Source organism: Synchiropus splendidus, chromosome 5, assembly GCF_027744825.2.
Source record: "Synchiropus splendidus isolate RoL2022-P1 chromosome 5, RoL_Sspl_1.0, whole genome shotgun sequence".
NCBI classification, from domain to species: domain Eukaryota; kingdom Metazoa; phylum Chordata; class Actinopteri; order Syngnathiformes; family Callionymidae; genus Synchiropus; species Synchiropus splendidus.
In genome coordinates, this window is record NC_071338.1 from 4,748,957 (window position 1) to 4,770,240 (window position 21,284).

The following is a 21,284-nucleotide window of genomic DNA, read 5'->3' on the forward strand; positions in this document are numbered from 1 at the left end:
CACAAAGTATGATTAATCACAAATAGAAAATGGGCGTCATTGATCATGATTGTGAGACAAATGTACCTTACGTACTACGTGTCTAGCGAATCAATATATGGGTTTCATTTGTGAATGGATGATGAAACGTTTTCATGTTAGATATATTCTTGTCTAATTTAATCTAATATATTTTTTCAGATGTACCTGTACATCACATTACGTACATACCTGCAGCAGCAATGGTGGCGACATAAAGCGCTGAGCCACCTCTATGATGTCATTCAGCCTCTAATACTGCGATCCCTATGATTTGGGTTGATCAAAGACTGAGAACTACATAAAGTGCATCAGGGTTACATGAATGAAGAGGAAGAATAAACTCATTAAGATGGATAGACATTAGAAAGTGGTGACAACGTCTACAATATAATTCATTCAAAAACAAATGCCATGAGGGTCGCCTTTCCTTCAATCGCCACTCATCAGTAGTCATATGGAGGCATGGGTGAGAAAGGAGATGGAGTGCACAGTGGCTGGTATCGCAAGTATGAGACAACACACCTTGTGTTGCCATTGTAACTTTTAACGGCATACTAACAAATCTGACATCGATGAGGTTAACATGTTTATGTGCAGTCACTGCCTTTCTTCACGATTACCACACTGATGTGCGTGAGATGCCACAAAAAAGCCATAGTTAATCAGTTTTTTTCAACCACTGAATGGATGGTTTGTGGTCTCCAACATGAAGCACGACAATATTGATGAACAAGAGGCAATTTATTATGCACAACTCCATTCATTAGGTTCAGCTGATAAACAACGATAAACTCTCAAGAAACAAACAAAAATAGAAATGACAGTGATGGCTGAACTCCGAAGAATTTTAATGTGAAAGTCATAATGGGACGTTATCAGTGCATGTGTGGTTCTATGTCATACGTGCTCTGCCATCTAACGCGCTTTGCTATTGGTTACCTCCACATTCATAGAACTGAAGTTACAATAAATAGGTAACTCAGCATATCTACAGACAAGTTATGTTATGAAGAAGTAATACATCCCAATATGTTTTCAGACCCTACCACCCAATACCCACCAGTGAATTATTCATCAGTCCATGAACCAGACTTGTTTCTTAGTGCCTCGACGGAATATGGCAACCTGCATGTCAAGGACAATTTTCATGACACACCAAACAATGGCAACTATGTCCACCACTTAATGTACCATGACAATGATGATCACAATTACAGCCGCAATGTCAATGACGACAGTGAAGTGAATAACAGAGACATCAACAATAATGTCCTCCAGTTTGATGATAATAACCAAAATGAAAATGCAGATCTGGTGGATGTAGTTGATGTGATGTCTGGTGCGGTGGTAGACCATAGTCCAGATGAGTTCGAAGAGGATCCAGTGTCAGAGGAAAGACCCACAATGACGTTAAGAATCGAATCGGAGCTAATCTGGTGCTGTCAAGAATGGTTTGACACTCCACACAGCAGCGCTGACAATGAAGATGTCTTCATCACAGAGCAACACAATGAACAAAATGTGGTGAATGAAGCAGACAAAGTCCTGCAGCCAGGAGGAAACAGAAAAAGGAGAAGGGAAGAGGACGGATCAGAGGCTGGACAGAGGAGCAGCAAGCATCCCTGCAGTAGCTACCCCTCCTCTCACACACTACTGACTGAACACATTTGAGTTAGAAGGAACAACTTCTCTCATGTGCCATCTGGCCACCTTGTAAAAATGCTTTACCTCTTGCAGGATCATTTCAATAAAAAGATGATTTTTAGTTGGGCACTTGCAGAAAGAGTTGTTATGCCCCTGCTTGTGTTGTGATCAAGAATATAATCCACCATCTGACCAGCTGAGACATGTTGATGATATCAATCATGAAGTTTAAAATGAAATCAAAATCCCACTAAAAATGAATGCATTTGCCAAGAAATGATAAACCCCACTGAAAACCAAACCCTTTTGTAATGAGTGAATACACAGCTTTTATGCTAACAACACAAAGTTGAAGACAAAAGTGCGGGCATTATTGTAGCTAGAAATGGACTTGATTTCATCAACATGATCTCCAGTTTATCATTATTTGTCGCTGTAACGTGACTGTCATTGTCTGGAGGTGATGACATGAAGGACACGAAGTGAGGATTGCTTGGTGGCATGACGGGAAGGAAGTGGTTGCTTCTTGGCAAATTTGTATTGATATGAGGCTTGTGCAAGCTTCTGAACATGGAATTTCAATTCAATTCATTTGAAGATTTGCATTTTGAATTGAAAAAAAAGATCATTTGAAGAAAAATCACAATTACAAAAAGAATAAAGAAAGATCATCACAGGAAGTACAGTTGACAATGCTAATATGACGACCAAACACATATCAATGGAGCAACATATTTAATTACAAATTACGTTTTCTTGAAATTAAGGGGAAGCTTAACTTTATTCAATAGGCGTTTTGCCAGTAGGAAGGATTCCATATGCATGGTTGCGGTCATACAATCAAGGCACATAGTGCATCTGCATGATCTGTGTGGAAATAAAAAAAAAATTGTTGTGACAGAAAGCCTTTTTTAGGATCAGAAGCATCAGTCTTTCCCTCGGTACGTGATGTTTGTGAAGGTGGATGTTGCTCCTTTGTACAGTGGATTGTGTCCCTGTTGGTCACAAGAGAATGTAACATTACTAAAGCGAAGACAACAGACATGAATATTTTGCTTTCATCAGCGCAAAAGTCAGCTCGCAGATCGCTCTCATGCATTGTCATGCGTGTGTCACAGACCAGTTCAGACCAGAGTTCTCTATGTTATGAACGGCTACCACCGGGGCACAGTAGTCACTCCTCTGTCTGCACTCAATTGCCCATTGTGCTCGGCCTACAAGATCCCCAGATTTCACTGAAGGGCATCTTCTTTTCTTGTGGGATACTTTAGGTATCTCATTATGTTGCCCTGCTTTCCACCAACCTCGATGACCTTAAATATCCAATAACAACCGCGATCAACTCAGTGGATGATGAACGCTGAGCACTTTTAAGACATGAAATAAAAGCTTACTATGAGTACAACGACGGTGAAAACAACGATTGAACATCTGAAAGTTTGTGGTTGCCCTAAGAACCCTGGCAAGGAAAATTGTTTTATTTTAAGATGAGTGACTGTTATCTACACAGGCTACTTAGCGATCCAAAAATATTTGTTTTGGTGGTGTTTCTTTTTCGGAATATTTAGTCATCTCCTCCTGTCCTGACAACAGGGTTCCATGCATGTTCACTCACCATGTCCCATTTAGCTCGTGCTCGCTCTTCTTCGAACTTGGCAAACTCACGTCTGTCATGGATTGTCACCAGCAGCTTCCAGATGAGGAGAGCTGCCAAGCCCAGAATCAAGATGGCGCCCGCTACTGACAGCAGCAGGACAAGGATGTCCGGTCCTTTGGGGCAGTCTACACCAGAGATGAGATGGAGAGATCAGACCGATCATTAACACAGTCACCGTTGTGTAATTGATTTAACTTGAATGAAAACCATATTATGCAACTTCATTCAAAAGACCTTTATTAGTTGAGCGTGGCACTTTAGCAGTAACCCATCTTGTTATTCACTCACAAGAAAACACCTAGGCTAATTCCTTCACAACAACAGTGAACAACTCAACTGCCCCCATGGGGAGCCTAGGTCTCCGCCCCTCCCGGTCGTTCAATGGAACCTAAGTTCAGAAAAAAACTGACTGGGAGTCTATGGGGAGATCAAAGTTATTTTCTGATCCCCTTTGCTTCATTCCTGGATCACACATATGCTGTAACTCAATTTAAATGACAACTAATGATGTCAGTTTCGGCTATGTTTGTATGGTAATGAATGATTTATTTGCTTGTGAAAATAGGTAATTATTTGGACGACAAATTAAATGTTTTAGATTTGACGTCACAGCTGAGTCTTTTTTTTCTCCTTGGTCAAAACTGAAGGTAAAAGTGCAACATTCTGGCTGCTTCCTGTAGTGTTTACAGGCTGACGAGGGGAAAGTGGATGAAACTCATCAGGTGACTTATTTTCTTCAGTTGTGTAGCAACCATTTTCAGGTGTGAGATCTACTGAAAGTGTCATGTTTTTTCCACAGACAAACCCTAGACTTAAACCACATAAAAGCCAGACACATCTTCTGCTCAGCTCTCAATGGTCAGTATCTTTTTGACTTTTTCCAATATCGTATAAGTATATGCTGTTAGTGTGCAAATTCTCATCCAGTCTCTGAGATCCATCTTCATGTTTGCTAAAAATTCTCATTCATTGCTTAGTCTGTATCTTCATGGCTGCTCCTCTCTGGAGGATATGGGGAGTCAGCAACTTCCATGATGAGCAGTAGAGCTGTTTAACAAGCATCTCACTCAGCAGGGTGACCTCTGCTCAAGGCAAATGTTGCCCTTCTCCTCTTCTAAACAGTCATGCCTTAATTAAATGCACATATTCATTAAAGGAGAACCCCTGGACAGACTTTCTTTGCGGGCTCAGCTCCTCATTAAAAGGCTGCTTTACCGCCCTGTACTTTCTGCCTAGCCATTTTACAGGCAGACAAATGGCACGAAGCAGAGCAGTGATGCCTCAGAATGAGCGAGGAAGCTTCTCCAGGTGTTCTTTGGTAACACAGTGTCTGCAAGGTCTGCTCACTTACAGTCCAAATAAACTTGCAGACAATCAGCATGTGTTCCTCACCTGCCAGAAGGCATGAAAATCTTACAGCCAAGGCTTTCAAACTAAACTCCCTAAGTGTTTCAAACAGAGATGGTGGAAAAAACTTGTCAGAAGGTGGTGGTAGAGTTTGGCGTATTGTTTATGTTTCAAATGTTAGTGTTATTCTGTATTTGATCTGTGTTTTTGTGCTTTATTTTGAAATTTCACTGAAAGTACCTTTACTGTTTTTGACCACATCTGGGAGTGCCTACCTGCCTACCACACATACTTGCGCCCACCCTCATTTGCAGAAGAGTTGACAGCCCTGTAAAAGCCTGCAGTGTACTGAATTTGCGGAATATAGCAAGGGAGCACTGTAGTAGGATTAGATTAAATAAAACTTAATTGATCCCCACACTTCCACCATCTCTAGTATTAATCAAAATAGATTTAGTAGTACCCTGTCTAAATTCTCCAGCATAAGTTGTGGACTTCTTCTGGCCTTATTTTTGGGACACTACTGTTCATAGTAATGCTGTCTTCTACTTTGTGTTGTTGATTGTGACCTCAAATCTAAGCGCTGAGCAGTGAAAATGGAAACAGATGGGGGTGTTGGTGTGTTTATACAGTAGTGTGGAGTATGTCTCCCGTCAAAGAACATGGCTAGCACATTCTAAAAAAAGGAATTTCCTCAGGCAGTCTCAAACAGGTGACCGCATATATGTATGTTCAAGTCAGGCAACATTCCTTTCTCTTACCTGGCTCCTTTACCACCAACAAGATGGACTTCCCATTGGCATCCTCATAATACTGGAATCGCTCCACACAATCATTCTCGTCCTTGTAGCTGCAGTTTACAGCGTTTGTGTCGTGGAGAACTGCATGTTGGAGCAAAGAGTAACAATTTAGAGCAGGGGTTGCTAACCTTTTGACTTAGAAAGCCAAAAAGACAATATTTTGAAATGTAATTCCACATTTTTTATGTTCCATTCCCTGACTTTTCTAAATCCTGTGCGCACTTGAATTCCTATTCAGCCGCTTCCTTTGTTCCTCGTTCTTCCTTGCTCAGTTTTTCTCCCCTTAGCTATTCCGCCCGCATGTGAGCAGTTTTCCAGTCTCACTTTTCATTTCTCTTCAACTTAGTTATTTCCTTGTGTGTGTGTGTGTTTTCCACCACGAGCGCTTTCTGTTCATTGAGCCTTGTGAGCTTCACTCCGAGTGCGTTTTGTGTTCTCCTAGTCATTCAGGCTTGAATACTAATTCACCACTCGTGTTTCAGATTCTTCCCAGGTCCCTGCGTGTAGTTCCCGGTCCAAGTTTGGTTCCAGCGCTTTTTGTTCTCCTTATTTGTCTGTCTGATTTATTGTTTCATTTATTGATTAAATTCTTTAATCTGCTCTTGTCTCCTGCACCTCAGTCCCTCCTTGCGAAACCATGACACGTTGTCTGTTAAAATTCCCTCTGCTCCAGTCGCACCTGCTGTACACTGGTAATTTACACTTTTCTCAGCCTCCCTGAATCACAGTCCCTCCTGCACCTGCTTGACCTGGTCATCGGCACACACAGTTCCACTTCCTGCACTTATGAAGCAGTTCAGGCTTCTTCTGGTCGCAGTGCTCCCATAAACATTATTTCTTCAATTTCGACTCTGGCAACCGACCATACCGTCTGCTCCCGAAACTCCGTGGAAGAGGGTGAGGTTCAGCCCATCTCCTGGTGAACTGGATTAGGATTCTTTCAATTGGTCTGAAACCATTGCAGATTTTCTGAGACACATACTGCAGAAAACCTGGACAAATATTTGTGGAGGGATCTGTGTTGGTTGTCGTGTTTGTCTCAATAAAACACACTTTCCTGACTTGACTTATGGCATCCTTGTGTCCTATTTAATAATGCACTACCACGGTAAGCCACACTCGAGGACCCTTGTGAAACACTTTGGACACTGTTTTTCTGACTTAGCTGATGCACTGTTAAAGGAGTCATGGGCCACAGGGCAAATATATAAGGCGCTTGTTGAAAGAGAAACTGGATACAGATCTTACCTATTTCATCCACCAGCTCAATGTGGTCCTTGCAGATTTGAGCGCAGGAGTGGTCCTCAAACAACTTTCCTCTCTTGAAGTGCTTGCATTCTACACAGTCCCTGTCAAGAACAAGCAACCTTCAGTGATCGATCATGCCACAGGTGTGCATGTGAAAGTCTATCCAGCCCACTTTTTCATGGTGCAGGCATCTGGGCAGGTGGGGCACTTGTCACATGTGACCCCGTATGCCCCAGGCTGGGTGCACTCACAAGCCCCGCACACACATTGGCCCCTCCCGCTGCAGAGCAGACCCATGCTGGACATGCAGCTATCGGTTCTTCTGGAGCAGTTACAGTTTTCCCCCTGCCAGTCGGGAGCACACTGACAGAAGCCACAGTTACACACGCCGTGGCCTTGGGAGGAAGGAGAGAAGGGTCATTTGATATTACAAACAACACAGCCATTTGTCTCATACAGACCATAACAGTGAAACAGTACAATGTAACTCAATGGAACAGGACTTGAAACTGGAGTAAAACCAAACCAGTACCGAGCCAGTAGTCAAACTTTGGACTTTTGAAAAATATATTTCTGTACAATTATGATTCAAAGCTGAGAACAAGTGTAGTCTCATGCATAATCTGAACCAGGGGGACAAAACTGTCCAAGACACGTAAATACAAAACGCACTCCAATGGTGCACAGAACCTCCTCCTTATTCACTCCTTATGTGAATCCAGCAAAATTCCCTGTGAACATACAAATTCATACACTTCTGTACAAAGATGCAAGTCAAACTGCTTTACATAATAAAAGAGGCAGAAACATGGTAAAGGTGAGTACATCAAGTGGCTGCTAGGAAGAGTCTGGCTGAAAACAAGGCAGTTATATAAAAAAGTCACACAGCACCCGACACACATCCATGCTGTTTTGCACACACACACACGCCAATCATGGGAGTGTGTATATATCAAAAACATATGTTATATTCCTCAGAAACCTTCCTTTGTCACCCCAATACTATGTCAGTTGTAGCCATGAGTGTCTTTTTTTTCCCTTCCCAGTTCATATGTAATTAGACTGAAAGAATAAACTCACATCTCAGGCCTCATCTATATCAACACACCTACTGCCACATGCAGAAAAGGAGTCACAGCCACACAAACCACATTGCATGTGTTTAACATGGTCTCTTTCTAGCTCAGTCCCTGCAGCGTCACTCACAAACCACTGTCTCTTCACCCCACAACATAAGTCATACAAGAGAGTACATCAAGGGTGTGGCTGAAGCAGCAGTGATGCAGAGACACCAACCATCATCTGACCAAGAAAACTCCCCCCTCCACCACAACACTCTCTGTATCGCACTAGAGCAGAACATGTTCAGCCACTTGGCTCCTTCATGACCAAACACGAAACGTATTTTTAGCAGTATTACACTTCAACTCACATGTGAGTAAGAAGAAAGGCATTTGTCTTTTAATCTCTGGTCTTTGGGGAGAGCAGACCAACATTAGATCTCTGGGAAAGCAGAGGTTGTGGCAGAGTGACGTGTTTTCAATCACACATTCCACCTTCATGCAAAGCAGAACAGCCCAAAGTGAGCAGTACAGTGTCTGGCGTGAGCCATTATCCAGAGTTCGCAAACGATCATACTAACACACTGTGTCTGCTGATTAACAGAGGCAAAGTTGAGTAAAACACGTGGCTGCACATTATAAAATACCCTGACAACAACAACATCCTGTGAGTACTACATGGTGTGTACTTTTAACACAAAGATCAAATCATTCCCAACAACACTGGCAGTGTAGACAGAATGACACCAATTACAGCCACCAAATGCACACAAATGCGCACTATCACAGGAGACCATGCCAAACAAATAACTGGCACCACAGTAGCGCCCCCTGCAGGAATGGAGTCACTGAAGACTTATTCACTTTCCATGTGCCAGAGAACTGACTATTCAACTGCATCATGTACAGTCATGTAATAATTTGTGATATTGACAGGGTGACACTGATTTATTTTGTTATCAACTGTTCATGAGATTTTATTAATGTTCGTGAGAAAATAGCTTTTTGGAATACGGCTCATTTAATGACACTAATGAGTTAATGGGGTATTTCATTTCCTAGCTCTGCTGTAGAGCTTATTGTACCACGGGTTTAATATTTTGAGTTCTTAGCTGAATTTCGCTGCACAATAAAACCTCTTCTTTGCCTGTGTGCTAATGTTAGTGTTTACCAAGTTATGACCAGACATCAAACAAACATGACAAAGCAGTGCAATACATGCCGAAGTCTCTCACCTGAACAGAGTTCTCCCTTGTAACGGAGACAGTTGAAGTCATCGCACTCACACAGCTTCCCCCAAACCTTCCCAAAGTCACTGCTATGGCAGACGCACTGCCCACAAACACAGTCTCCACGGCCACTGCACACCGCACCCTGCAGTCTTCCAGAGCCTGTGGAGCCTCTGCAACGGTCCTGCTCAGCAGGATTGTAGTCCCCTTCAGCACACTCACAGTGTGGGCCTAATCGACCAGAATGGCACTGGCAGATTCCACACTCAAAGGTACCATTGCCATGATTACACTTTGGGCTGTTCAGCTCTGCTTTGGCTTGACACTTGCAGTCACACTCGAAAATGACTGTGACAGAGAGGGAGTCTTTGAAGCCCACAGGTTTGATGACGAAAGTCTTCTTCTTCTGTTTGGGACAACCTCGCGCTCGAGCCTCCACGCTGAAGGAAACCTACACAAACACACACACACAGACAAACAAGCAACACAATGAACTTTACTGTGGACATTTTCACATTTCAATCCAGGATGTCCTTTAACCCATCTCCACCTGTTTCAACAGTCAGGAAGCAATACCACAATAGCAGTATTTCAGAGCAAAAAAAAAAAGGCAACATAAAGAATGACTTGTCTGTGCATGTGTGACATTTCATGTCACAAAAACTGCGCACAGGTAGCCTACTCCTTATGTTTCATTGTGTTGGAATGCTAATGGATTAGAACTGTCTCACTGTAGCACTGCCCCAGCAGAGGCAAAAATTGTTCAGTCCGGGTAATGTCCAAAATTTCTGCAGCTACAACATCTGGAGATAAATGACTCCATATATGGAAATGCAGTAAATGAGTAGAAGCCCAAACAAGACTCCCAGGGCAGGGGAAAGACAAGGTGTGCCAAAGAAGCTATGATGGAGTGTAAGGCTAAAAAAAAAACAACTGACTAGAAGTTGGCAGTAACACAATGGAAACACAGGCAGAACTTCCCCCTTTTCATTTTTAGAGAACAAAATTGAAACATTCCATTGACGAGCTATAAATAAGTAAGGAGGAATTGGAAAACAGAGTGATACAGACAAATCTCAAGAAGAGAGAGAAGAAGTAATTTTAACAGCTATAACCCTCATTATAAAATACTGAAAAAAATAAAGGAAAAAATGTGGGAAAAAAACATTTATTTTTCTGCCATCATTATTATAATAAAAAAACAACAACAATCATATTTGTAAAATATTCTGTAATTTTGGTTGATTTCCCAAAATACCAGGTCTGAGTAAAATATGTTAATTTCCCTCTCCTTCCTTATATCAGTGGCACAAATAAGGAGATCATCCTCCATTACTCAGCCACGGTATGTACAGCCATTGTAAGGTTAGTGGCCTAACACTGCAACAGTACCAACTCATTGGTTGTCAAATTCCTTCTTAAAGATAGATGATAGAGCTCAATTCTCAAAGATGTCATCCACATAAAGCGGTGTCAGTCAAATGCTCTAAATGTTACTAATGACAAGAACGGATGGAAACTCAGTTACTGACATTTCAGAAAATCAGTGCAACCCTTATATATATGATGCTGACACCACTAACGCTAGTTAGTTACTGCTAATTGGATTTCTGTAAGTCCTCGAGGGGCTATCTTATCTGGACAACCCAAACACCAACTGAAGACAGTGATCACTCGTCCCTGTACATCGAATTTGTTAAGACTACTTAAAGTGCCTCAATTCAGTCATGTTATTTCCATGTCATAAACGAAACATGTTTGAATGAATGTTTATTTCAGTGTGTGTGGGCTTGTTTATACTGCCTTGTGGGGACCAAATCTTGACAAACAACTATCCTCGTGGGGACCTCATGTCTTCGTTGGGAGCTTTTGCCAAGTGAGATTTCTCAGAGTATTAAATGAATTTGATGGTTTTCCTGTGTTTTGATGAACTTTCTGAGCAATAGATACATGTAGTAATGATTTCAGGGTATATTAAAATTAACAACTAATTCTTGAAATGACCTTGGAACTTTTTTTGAGCAAGATCAGAATGAAGATAAAGGGGAAGAGGCAAGTTTAGTTGATTTTCCTCCATTTCTTTCAAATAAGTGTCATTACTTTGTGTAAAATAAAACAACAGAGTTGTTAATTGAGTTTCCCAAAAGTACCATATTCACAACATCCTAGTCCACCTCTGTCATAAGGGAAAAAAAGTAGTGACATTTTACTATGTTAAACATTGCATAGAGAACACATTTAGATAGACGTTTGTCAAAGAAAACTCAGACTTTAAAAGAACTGAAATCTTCAACACCGTATGCAGACTTTGGATCCACTTTCCACTGGGCTGTCAGCTCTGATAGTGATGGACTGTGGAGCCAGATTTTCATGCCACTTCGAGAATGGAGTAGTGGGTTTCCAGAATTTCGTCAGCGGTCTTGCAGAGCTTATTCCTCCTCAGTGATGCATTTTTTGTGTTTGAAAAATACATTACATTGCGTTGTCAATTATAAGCAAAAGGTCATCACTCAGGCTGCGCTGCACGGTGTTTGATCGCATCACTGGCCACAATTTAAAAATAAAAAAGGAGGCAGGACGTTTATTCACCTACCCCAATAGAGCAGAAACCTTTGGCGGAACTACAAACTTCTCTGTTGTCTTTGCTCGCCATAATAACCCCACTAAATTTGTGCTACAGGTAAGAGTTGCTATACCCATGCAGAGGTCAACAGAGGGGAAGCGGTGTCATTTTTTTGTGACATGCTGGGCAGTCAGTGAGCGCGTCTGCTCAGTCCCACCACAATTGTTCTGCTTTGATTTACAGAAACAGGACTTCATCCAAAATGGTTGACAATTGCAGGCGACTTTGTCGTCGTGTCATGTTGGACTTACAGTGTCTCCGATCTTTAATCCTGAGCAGGACCTGAGGCCTGGGATGACTTCTCCATTCAAACAGGTGGCATTGAAGGACAGAGAGAGCTCCTCTGGGACTCCTTGAAGCTCTAGCTCCACCTTAGAGCGAATTTTCTGGGATCAAAGAAAAGCAGGTTGGGTGAGGTGATGTACACATTGGCAGGGCTCAAGTCAGGATGCTTTAGGATCCTCTGCAATTCTTTAGAGTCTGTTTCACATTCAAATTGCACTCATTTCAGCCATCTTGGTGTCACTATATCTCAACAACAAGGCACATGATACCAAGATAGAGGAACTGGTAGATTTTTTGTCATGTATCTGGAATGTTACTAATTTTGTGGCTGCTGATGCTGCCGTTGTTCATTATATTTCATTTCGGAAGTCACTGTACAGTGTTCAATCCCTAGTTTCAGATCTATGTCTTTTGAGACTTAATGTGTCGTGAATAGAGAGTGTCAGTTTTGGTGAACATTGATTTTTCTTTAAAGGAAAAATCAGATTTCCCATTATATTGGCACTGACTGCCCTAATGGTTAGTTTTCTTTTCATAAAAAATAAACATTTCGTAAACTGGAAAATAAGTATATCAGTGCTCAAAGTGTGGAGACAGACAGATGCTTAAAGTTTTACTCATCTATCAAGAGTAATACTTTTCGAGCACTGCCGTATATAATTTTAATGCACTTTCCTGCACAGAATTTTCCCGTGCATGTGCTGCAGGATGCAAACTTAAAATAACAGATTGAAAGAACCTCTGCAGCAGACATGCTTCTGCCCAGTAAGCAGCTAGTCGGGAGGAGCAGACGCATCACAACCATCAGGGCTTCAGTCAGTTCGGTCAGTTGTTGTGATTGGCATTCATAGACCACACTAAGAACGGTCAATCAAACAATCGGTGACCAATCGATCAGTCCATCCCTAATTTGTGGTGTTACCTAGCGGTGCTGTGACGAGTGAAAAACACATCTTGCAAATCACTTGAGGCTGACTACCGTCATACGGTTTGAATCCAAAATGCAGCCACACAACCGAACGAGAGCCTTTTTTTCAGCGCTGATGGTGGGCTGATGCTTGTAACTAGTTCCCCGTTTGCCATCCATATTCGTTCAGTTTCTATCCTGTCGCTGAGCTATCCAATCACTACCGCTTTCATGGTACATGTGACTCCAAGGCGCTTCATCATTGGCTGAAGCTGAAGCCACGAGCATCATGAAAACTCGTGGCTTGCTGCGCCGCTTGGGAGCATAAGAAAATTTGCGGTTTGGAAATTAAATGTGAATGGAAATTAATTGAAAATGAAATAAGACACAGGGGTGAATATCATGCAGGCCTATTATCAAGTGGTAGAAAAAAACAGAATAATTAAAGTCCAGGAGTGAAAGTTTGTTATTGTGGACTAGTTCAAAGTTTAGTTTAATCATTTCAATTTGCTTATTTATTTCAGTGTGCAGTTGTGCCATGTTCATAATTACATTTTTTCCATTGCCTGTCATTTGACAGTCAGAAACTCTCAGTAATGTTGAATGGCTGACCTTCAACAACAATTAAGTTCAGTGCTTGCAGAGAAGTGGACAGTGAAAATGAGCAATTCAAAGAATAACAGACCAAAAAATGTGCATTTATCGACCCTCCGACCAGCACAAAACCAAGGATAAATAAGCCCTGAGACTATAACTGTGGGAAAGATTTAATTTGACGTTTAGATGAGATAATTTGGAGACACATGGCGGCCTAGTGGTTAGCGGGTTCGATTTTCGGGCTTTTCTGCATGGACTTTGCATGTTCTAACTGTATGTGTCTGGGTTTTCTCTACCAGAGGAGCATAGTCCTCCCACAGTCCAAAGACATGCTCAGTAGATTAATTGGGCACTTGGTGTGTGTGTCCTGCGATGGACTGGTGACCTGTACAGGGTGTAATCTTGCCTCTCGCCCAATGACTGCTCGGATAGGCTCCAGCACTCCCAGCAGGAATGGTTACAGCGGTAAGACTGACAATGTATGCATGGTAATTTGGAGCTTAGATAATTTGGCTTTACTTTGGTTGTTGTTTTTAGTGTACGGCACCTGATTATCCTCAAAGAAAGGACCTTTGAATTGACTTTGAATTTTGACTTGCCAGGACAAAAAACAAAAACTAAATAAAACAAACAAAAAAGTTCCTCTTCTTCAAGCAAACGTTTTAGCCCAACAAAGTACATGAGTCAGACACTGAAGCAATGTGTCAACCAACACGTGGTTGTCAGAAACTGCTGATGTCTGCAAAACAGCGTGTGACAAGGATGTGTTGGCGTCGGTTAGTCACTTACAGCGTAGGCCTTCAGTATGAGCTGAATCACATTGCCAGAGTCATTAGACAGAGTTCCAACAGTGGTACCGGGAATCAGCTCACTGAAGTTCTGTCAAAGACAAAGGTAATAATGTGAAGCCAGGCAAATCAAAATCACTAGACAAAATTACCTCTCAACACATTATCCACTTGAAAAAGCAAAAAATGGAATGCTGTAAATGGCCTCAGACAGCAATGATTTTGACGAGGATCTTCTCCTGGTGTTTGCTTTCTACGTGCATTTGCTTCATTCCCAACAAAATTTTTTTGTGGGTCCTTGATGAGATGCCACATTGATGGACACAGAAAAACTATCTATCACTAGGGGTGCAATGATCGATCGGCCAATTCATCTGTGCTGATATGGGCATCTATGGTGTCATTGCGATGTTTGATGACCATTTGATGAGATGTTATTACTTATCAAAATTTTGCATCATGATGTAAAAATGTCAAAACAAAGCAGACATTGAGACTCACACCACTTGTTGTGATGCTGCAGACATTAGAGCCAGCCAACCACGATGGCGGACGTTTGGCAAAACTTTTCACCATGCCACCTACTACCAAGAGGCTAACCGACGCAAGGTAACGGGAGCTAGTTGCAGGCAGAACTAATGCTAATGGAGTTTATTGTTTTGGACAAGCAGTCGAGTTCTGTTATTGAAGACTGGAGCTAATGGTGCACATGGACCACAGATACCTTGGACAAGTCAATGGAAAGTGGAGCGGTCTGTCAGGTAATAAGGCAACATTCCGGTACTTGACAAGTGAGGTTTACATTGTTTGAGCTGTTCATTTTTCAATGAAAAGAGAATAAAACAAATCTATTTATTATGAAGCACTTTTGTCCTTTTAATGTTTGCTGAATTATTTTAAAATTTGCAATGTTTTCAAAACAGTTTTGTTATTGTTATCTGGTATGTGTGTGTAATTAATCTAAAAAAGTGTCTTTTGTGTGTGATTTAGTTGAGTAGAAAAACGAAAAAAACAATCGGCAAAAGTATCCAAGTATTGTCCTGTTGAGTCTTTAAAAAAAGAAAAAAACAGCAATCGGTGCACCCCTATTGAACACATGAAAGGGTGCTTTTTTGACAAAGGAATTCAGGTAAAAAAGCACACAAACGATCACTGAAATCGACAAAAAGACTGACAGTAACACCTCGCCTCACACAGGACCTCACACAGACAAATATACGCACAGTTACACGCAACCACTGTTCTGAGAATAGGGGAATAAGGGGCAGAAGTGATGAACTGTTCTTCACTCCGCTCCTTTTCAATCACAGTGTAATGTAGGACGAAACAGAAACCTCCTGACCTGATAAAGAGGAACCACTGAGTTGGTGACAGCAAAGATGAGGTTGATGTTGTTCTCAGAGATCTTCTCTGTAATCAAAGCCAAAGACGGGTAGTCCTGCAGCAGGAGCACAAGTCAGCAGGTGTTTTCGGATACACACAACTCACAGAAGTAAAACTATCCAAATAGACAGGTCACCAATGTTGTTGACATGCTGTACATATTTTCTGTATCAAGGTGACAGCGGCCATCATGGGGCCGAACGATGCCGGACAGTCTGCCATCCAGAGCCACATGGGTCTTTGCATCTGAGGTGAAGATCAGGAGATGGGATGCACCAGGACGCCATCCAATCTGCTCCTAGCACCCATTTAAGTACAGTTAATGCAGTCCCTGCGATTGGGCAACAGTCATGCATTTCTCACCTTGCACACAGCTGCTTGGATGATAGCATCGAATCCACCCTCTGGAGCATCTCGGTTCCTGGACACCATCTGCTTTTTCACTTCCTCTGTGAATCGACTGACTTGCTCAGTCAGAGACAGAACATGCTTGTAGCCAAACTGGCGGAGGCAGGTAGTGTTGATGCTGTCAATCGAAGATCAAAGTTTGCACTTGTTCGTTCTCATCAGTTTGATGTTATAACTGTTTGCATATACTTGAGCAATGGGGCGATAATGAAGATCTTAAAACAGATGAGAACGGATAAAATGCATTACAGGTAGGGATAAGCGATATGGATAAAGAAAGTATGATACATTTTGCCATTTTGGCGATTAATACATTTTCATTCCATTTCATGTGTTGGACACACTACAGTTTCTTTTGAAACTGTTTTATGATGAAACTTTGAGTTTGTCTCGAACATTATTATTTGTTTACGTTTAAATATAATAGTTAACAAAGTGTAGAGAAGATAAATTCAATGTCTCCCATAGAACCTGGTTACATTGAGCCGTCTGTCTGCTGTATCTCATGTCTCTTAACACTTGGACCCATCTGCACACCTTTCCTAGATGTTATTGAAGAAATATTTGAAATAATGTGAATAAATGATCATTTAGTGATATACTTTTCTCGAAAACATTATGCACACTGTGACGAAAAATCTTTTCACAATTCTCCCCCCTAGAATGTTTCTTTTTTCATTCGCATGTTTGAAGATTTCATTAATACGAATCAGAATTTTGTTGATGGCCCGCATTAACGCTGCCGGTGAAAGGGTGTCTGTGATCAGTGAACCCTAATGGGGGACGTCGAAGGTGTTTCGCAGAGGCGCCAGCACATGGCCATTGACGCAATTCCCCTACTTAATTGGTATCCTCCATCCGGACGCAGCACTGCACACCTGACCCTAATTTCCTGCTCCAATGATGAAACGAACAGCACCAAACAATGACAACATTCCCAAGACATCTGAGTGGTGAAAAGGTGCTCTCTTGATCAGATGGAAGTAAAACCTGCGCCACCTGTGTTTGTCCACCTCAACTCTACTGTACTATTTCTGGCTGCTTGACTTGTCTGCTTCTGCCTCAATGTCCCAGCATCTGAAGTCCCACCAAGAACTTGATTTCTGCTTGACCACGACATACCACTTGCTTGCATTCCACCAGTGGGTAGTATTAATTTCAGTGGAAACAGTCCAAATGGATCTCTTGCCTGAAGTGCTCTGTCCACATGGCTGGCACAGCGACAGAATCATGAGCACAGCTGCATTTGAGCAAGAAGGTCCAGGGTTCGAATTCAGCTCTGGACCTTTCTGGGTGGAGTTTTGAGCTCCCTGTGCCTGTGTGGGTCTGGCGATGGACTGGCAAACTGTCCTCTTGCCCCATGACTGCTGGGACAGGCACTCCCGCACACTAAGCCGTGGTTAACTGATGATGTATGTATGCTCTCTCCGCTAGTCTGGAATCTAGTTTCTAGACAAGAATGACCCCTCTCATACACAGATGATAATCTCTTTTAAATTACAAAACTTTTCATTTCTCCAATCTCGCTTTCAGTGTAAGACGATGCACTCCATAGCCACAAAAAGTGACAATCAACCTGGTTCTCATTTACTTGGCATGTAAGGGATACTAAAGACAAACTTATCATAAATATTCCATCTAAAATGTTTTACCTGTAACATGGGTTCTTTACAGCTTCTTCAGGGGAGATGTACATGTACGGAGTAAGTGGTTTGTCCACAAAAGCTCCAAAGCCCATGCGCAGGTTGCTGGTGGTACGGTTCATGGCCTCAGCCAGACCCTTTCCCAGTGTCCTGAGGCGGAACAGGTCATCGTACATGGAGAAGGAAAGGTCCATCAGGTAGTAGAGATCCACAGGGTAGTCCTCCACCTGTCGCACCTTTACAGTGAAGCGTTTGGCATCATCTTGGACAGACAAAGAATGACTTGAGTGGACACTTTATTTCCAATGCGACAATGTTCAGAAAAGATGAGGAGTAGAAGCTCACCTGGTCTGAGGGTAATAGAGAGTTTCTGAGGTTTGATCTGGGTAACGTCTTGAGTGGCTCCTGCAGCCTTGTTGCTAAGAGGTCGATCTTCAATAACCTGTAATCTGCTAGTTGGAGACTCCACAGTTTGAGGAGCACACCCTGATTCCACCAGGTTTCTCTTCAGGTCACAGCGAGAGGAGGTGGCAAGACCTTTACCAAAATCCTGCAGGAGGAAACATGTCTTTTCATATCAGACCAAGGGACTGAACTGAACACTAACCAATGCCAAACAGATTCCCCAATCATAAACAGTTATTACAAGTAGAGAATGAACACTCAGTGGTGGCAAACACTCCCACCACCATGCTTGGTGGGAAAACAGTTGTCTTTGTACTCTAATCTGAATGAATTAAATCTGTCTTGGTCGCATCAGACCATGGGAGACGGTTTCCTCAGTGACTGTGATCTTTCTTGACCATCTTCCAAGGTGGCCTTTCTCACTAAACCGCTGTATAGTCTTGACTACCACGCTTCAGCTCAGTTTCAGGGGGTTGGCAATTCATTTATAGCCACCTTTATGTTGAGCAGCAACACTATGTCTCAGATCCTGAGAGAGTTCTTTGTCATGAGGTGCCATATCCTGCCAGTGACCAGTACCAGTGAGTTACCACAAATTTAACCCAAGTTAAACACAACTACCCTCTTGACACCTCCAAGGAGTCGCATGACATCAGGGAGGGAAAATGGCTAATTATTTGGACTTTTTACTTTAAGGGAATACTCAATTGGCTGCCACCAATTTACATACTAGTGGCAGTGTGTTGTTATTTTGCAGGAAGAGTAGATGTGCATAGTTACCTAAAAAAAAAGGGTCAAATCTTCATTTTTAATAGACAGATGGTTTGTATAATGCCCAGGCAAGCAACAACTGGGGGTTAGAGCGCAGTATGAACCATAAACATTGTTAAATGAACCTATCATGCATTGTCTATGCTTCAGTCCTGCCCCAAGTCTTCCACTACTTTTCATCACACACAGCATCACTGCTCAACCACTGATATGATTTTAGTTGCTTCATTATAGCCAGCCATTCCAAGTGCAATCTTTGTGAGGGGAAGTAAGTGGTTTTAAAAGGCAGCTCACCTCTTGAACGCACCATGCACAGCTGGGGTGCACCGCTAAACACTGCTTACATGTGCTGGCCCCCCTGGAGGTGCAGACATTTGAGCCTAGAATGAGGCAAACATTTGATGTTGGCATTTTTATTCATCCTACATTTTTCACAACCTAGAGGACAACCTGCCATCTTGGAGGTGGTTTCACACATCACATTGATTCACTTTTTTATCATAATCATAATACCGATAGAGACATCAGTTGACATACCAAAGAGGTATGTCAGCCTCTATAGTATATCTTTTTAGACTGTGAACAATGATTCTATGGCATACTTGTCAAACAATATTTGCTATTCATATTTGTCAGTCGGAATACACTGAAAAAGGAGAATTGAAGCCGGACAGTTTGTCTCTGGATGGTCATCGTACCTACCTAAATCTTACACCCGAAATCGCATTTTTAACACCATTTATTAAATATTTAGAGGACGATATCTTCCACAACTCAGTTTAAAAAACAAATTCCCGACAGCACTGCGCGTAACACTCACTAACGGCGCTGGTTGGTCCGGTAGATATGAGAAGGGCGGTCCAGAGAACCATCAGCGCTGAGATGGCATCCATCCTGCGAGGTCGGTACTAGCTGAAAGTAGAGGCGTCTGACACTTTTCAGAACCTTCTCGGTCCTCCCACCGACTCGATCTCCGGCTGTGATGGGTGGAGAATGGCAAGGGGTCGAAAAAAAAACCGGGGGGTTGTAGCGCGCGACATCATCCTCGACCAAAGAATATTTTTCTGTGTGTTCGAGTATTGTTGGGGTTTTGTTGCTGAGTTCGGATAAGAGGTCAAACGATTGGTGGCTTTTATTTATAGGTGTGGCGCACAGATGCCAAGTTATAACCAACTCCTCGGTATTATAGCGACCTCTGTGGTGAAGGCTTGAATCAGCGAGACCAAGAGCGAGCTCACGCATTTGACATCAGAATTTCCTGGCACGGAAATTTAAACGAAGATAAAGTGATTGGGCACGTACACATGATGCAGCTCAAGACCCTGAACGCCGATGCGCCGGTGCACGCGCGGAGCTCACAGAGCAATCCCCGCGTCAGCGCGCCTACCGCTTTAAGACTATCACGTGACCAATGAACGACCCGCGTCGAAAAACGCGTCAAACTGCGTTTCTAAAGAAGCGCATCTTTCAACGGAATGCAACCGCTGAAACCATCTAACCTCATGGTTCGTTGTGAATGTTTTTTATTGTTTAATTAATGATGGACCAGCTACAGGGGAGATACAAGTTGTCTTGGACCATTTTGATCATTTTGACCATTGATATAATGTAATAATGGCTTTATTTCAATCTCCTTGTTTTACCGAGTTTGTCTCAGATTTTGGATTTGACTTGTTCCGTTCCAATGAATTTCAGGTAACTCTTAGTTCACTATTCACATTATTTCTTACAAGAAATACAACAGACCTAATTTAGAAAATGTCATTATTATTATTTATTTATTTATTTATTTTGTAAATAATAAATGTCCAAAAACTCCACAAGCATCCTCATTCACGTAGTTTTCACTTAGATTTTCACATTATGATACATGTTCACATTATTTAAAGATGTGGAATGATACAATATGAATGCAAAGGCTTGTTATTGTACACACTAGGTCATCAATTCAGTGCCTCATTTACCCATCACTAGTTTTTGGACAGTAAAGTTAGCAACCGTCCTTAGCCAGTATGAATCAGCTGGATGAATGGAGTTAGTTAACATGAAGGCTATGATGCTGATGTACTTTTGTAGAAACTGTACACACTTTTTGCTTTTTCACTTGAGCGTAGTCACTTACCATCAACACGCATACGCTATAATAGAATCTCTCATCACCATCTTGTGGTCTCACCTGGTATTACCACAATAACGTTGCATTTAAGCACCCACCCACTAAGCAGGAACAATTATACGTCATCTACAGATTTTCCTCTTTTTCCTGTTTTATGTTTACACAACCTCAAAGGAGTTGCTGTTATCTGTCTCTGTCAACTAACTTTCTGTAGAGGGTAAGTCTTGCTCTCTGAGAACTGGATAGATCTTCCACAGCTTCCTCCCATGGCTGATCTGGAGATGGTGATTGTACTGAGACATTGAGACATTTGGTTGGTCCACAGCAACAAATTCAGCAGACTGGCAACTA

The 21,284-nt window shown here is 42.1% G+C and overlaps 2 protein-coding genes across 6 annotated transcripts; one reads left to right on the forward strand and one right to left on the reverse strand.

Annotated features, from left to right (window-relative positions):
* Nucleotides 1-359: 359 nt before the first annotated feature.
* Nucleotides 360-2,161, forward strand: LOC128759461 (uncharacterized). Of its 2 annotated transcripts, none has more exons than XM_053866424.1 (2): nt 360-487; nt 1,061-2,161. In XM_053866424.1, the coding sequence occupies exons 1-2, from the start codon at nt 484-486 to the stop codon at nt 1,690-1,692; spliced, it is 636 nt and encodes a 211-aa protein (XP_053722399.1). In that variant the 5' UTR covers nt 360-483; the 3' UTR covers nt 1,693-2,161. The 2 variants fall into 2 exon arrangements, with proteins under 2 accessions (XP_053722399.1, XP_053722398.1); XM_053866423.1 differs by having other exon boundaries at nt 368-527.
* LOC128759460 (integrin beta-3-like) lies at nt 782-19,769 on the reverse strand. Of its 4 annotated transcripts, none has more exons than XM_053866419.1 (15): nt 19,638-19,769; nt 19,112-19,197; nt 17,987-18,191; nt 17,651-17,903; nt 15,954-16,116; nt 15,727-15,882; nt 15,550-15,645; nt 14,209-14,298; nt 11,882-12,016; nt 9,014-9,458; nt 6,890-7,112; nt 6,718-6,818; nt 5,431-5,550; nt 3,281-3,447; nt 782-2,660 (listed from the first exon to the last, which is right to left on the reverse strand). In XM_053866419.1, exons 1-15 carry the CDS (start codon nt 19,708-19,710, stop codon nt 2,592-2,594), a joined length of 2,382 nt encoding a protein of 793 aa, XP_053722394.1. In that variant the 5' UTR covers nt 19,711-19,769; the 3' UTR covers nt 782-2,591. The 4 variants fall into 4 exon arrangements, with proteins under 4 accessions (XP_053722394.1, XP_053722393.1, XP_053722396.1 ...); XM_053866418.1 differs by having other exon boundaries at nt 15,727-15,888; XM_053866421.1 differs by lacking the exon at nt 19,112-19,197 and having other exon boundaries at nt 15,727-15,888; nt 19,638-19,739.
* Between the last annotated feature and the right edge of the window lie 1,515 nt (nt 19,770-21,284).

Bases quoted from the DNA above. Each gene is read 5' to 3' on its own strand.
- LOC128759461 (XM_053866423.1), top strand. From the start codon at position 476: ATGGAGGCATGGGTGAGAAAGGAGATGGAGTGCACAGTGGCTGGTATC. The intron at 528-1,060 runs GTATGAGACAAC...ATATGTTTTCAG, and splicing joins CACAGTGGCTGGTATCGCAA to ACCCTACCACCCAATACCCA.
- LOC128759460 (XM_053866418.1), bottom strand. From the start codon at position 19,710: ATGGATGCCATCTCAGCGCTGATGGTTCTCTGGACCGCCCTTCTCATA. The intron at 18,192-19,111 runs GTGAGCTGCCTT...TTCCTCCTGCAG, and splicing joins GTGCATGGTGCGTTCAAGAG to GATTTTGGTAAAGGTCTTGC. The intron at 12,017-14,208 runs GTAAGTGACTAA...CTTTGATCCCAG, and splicing joins TCATACTGAAGGCCTACGCT to AAAATTCGCTCTAAGGTGGA.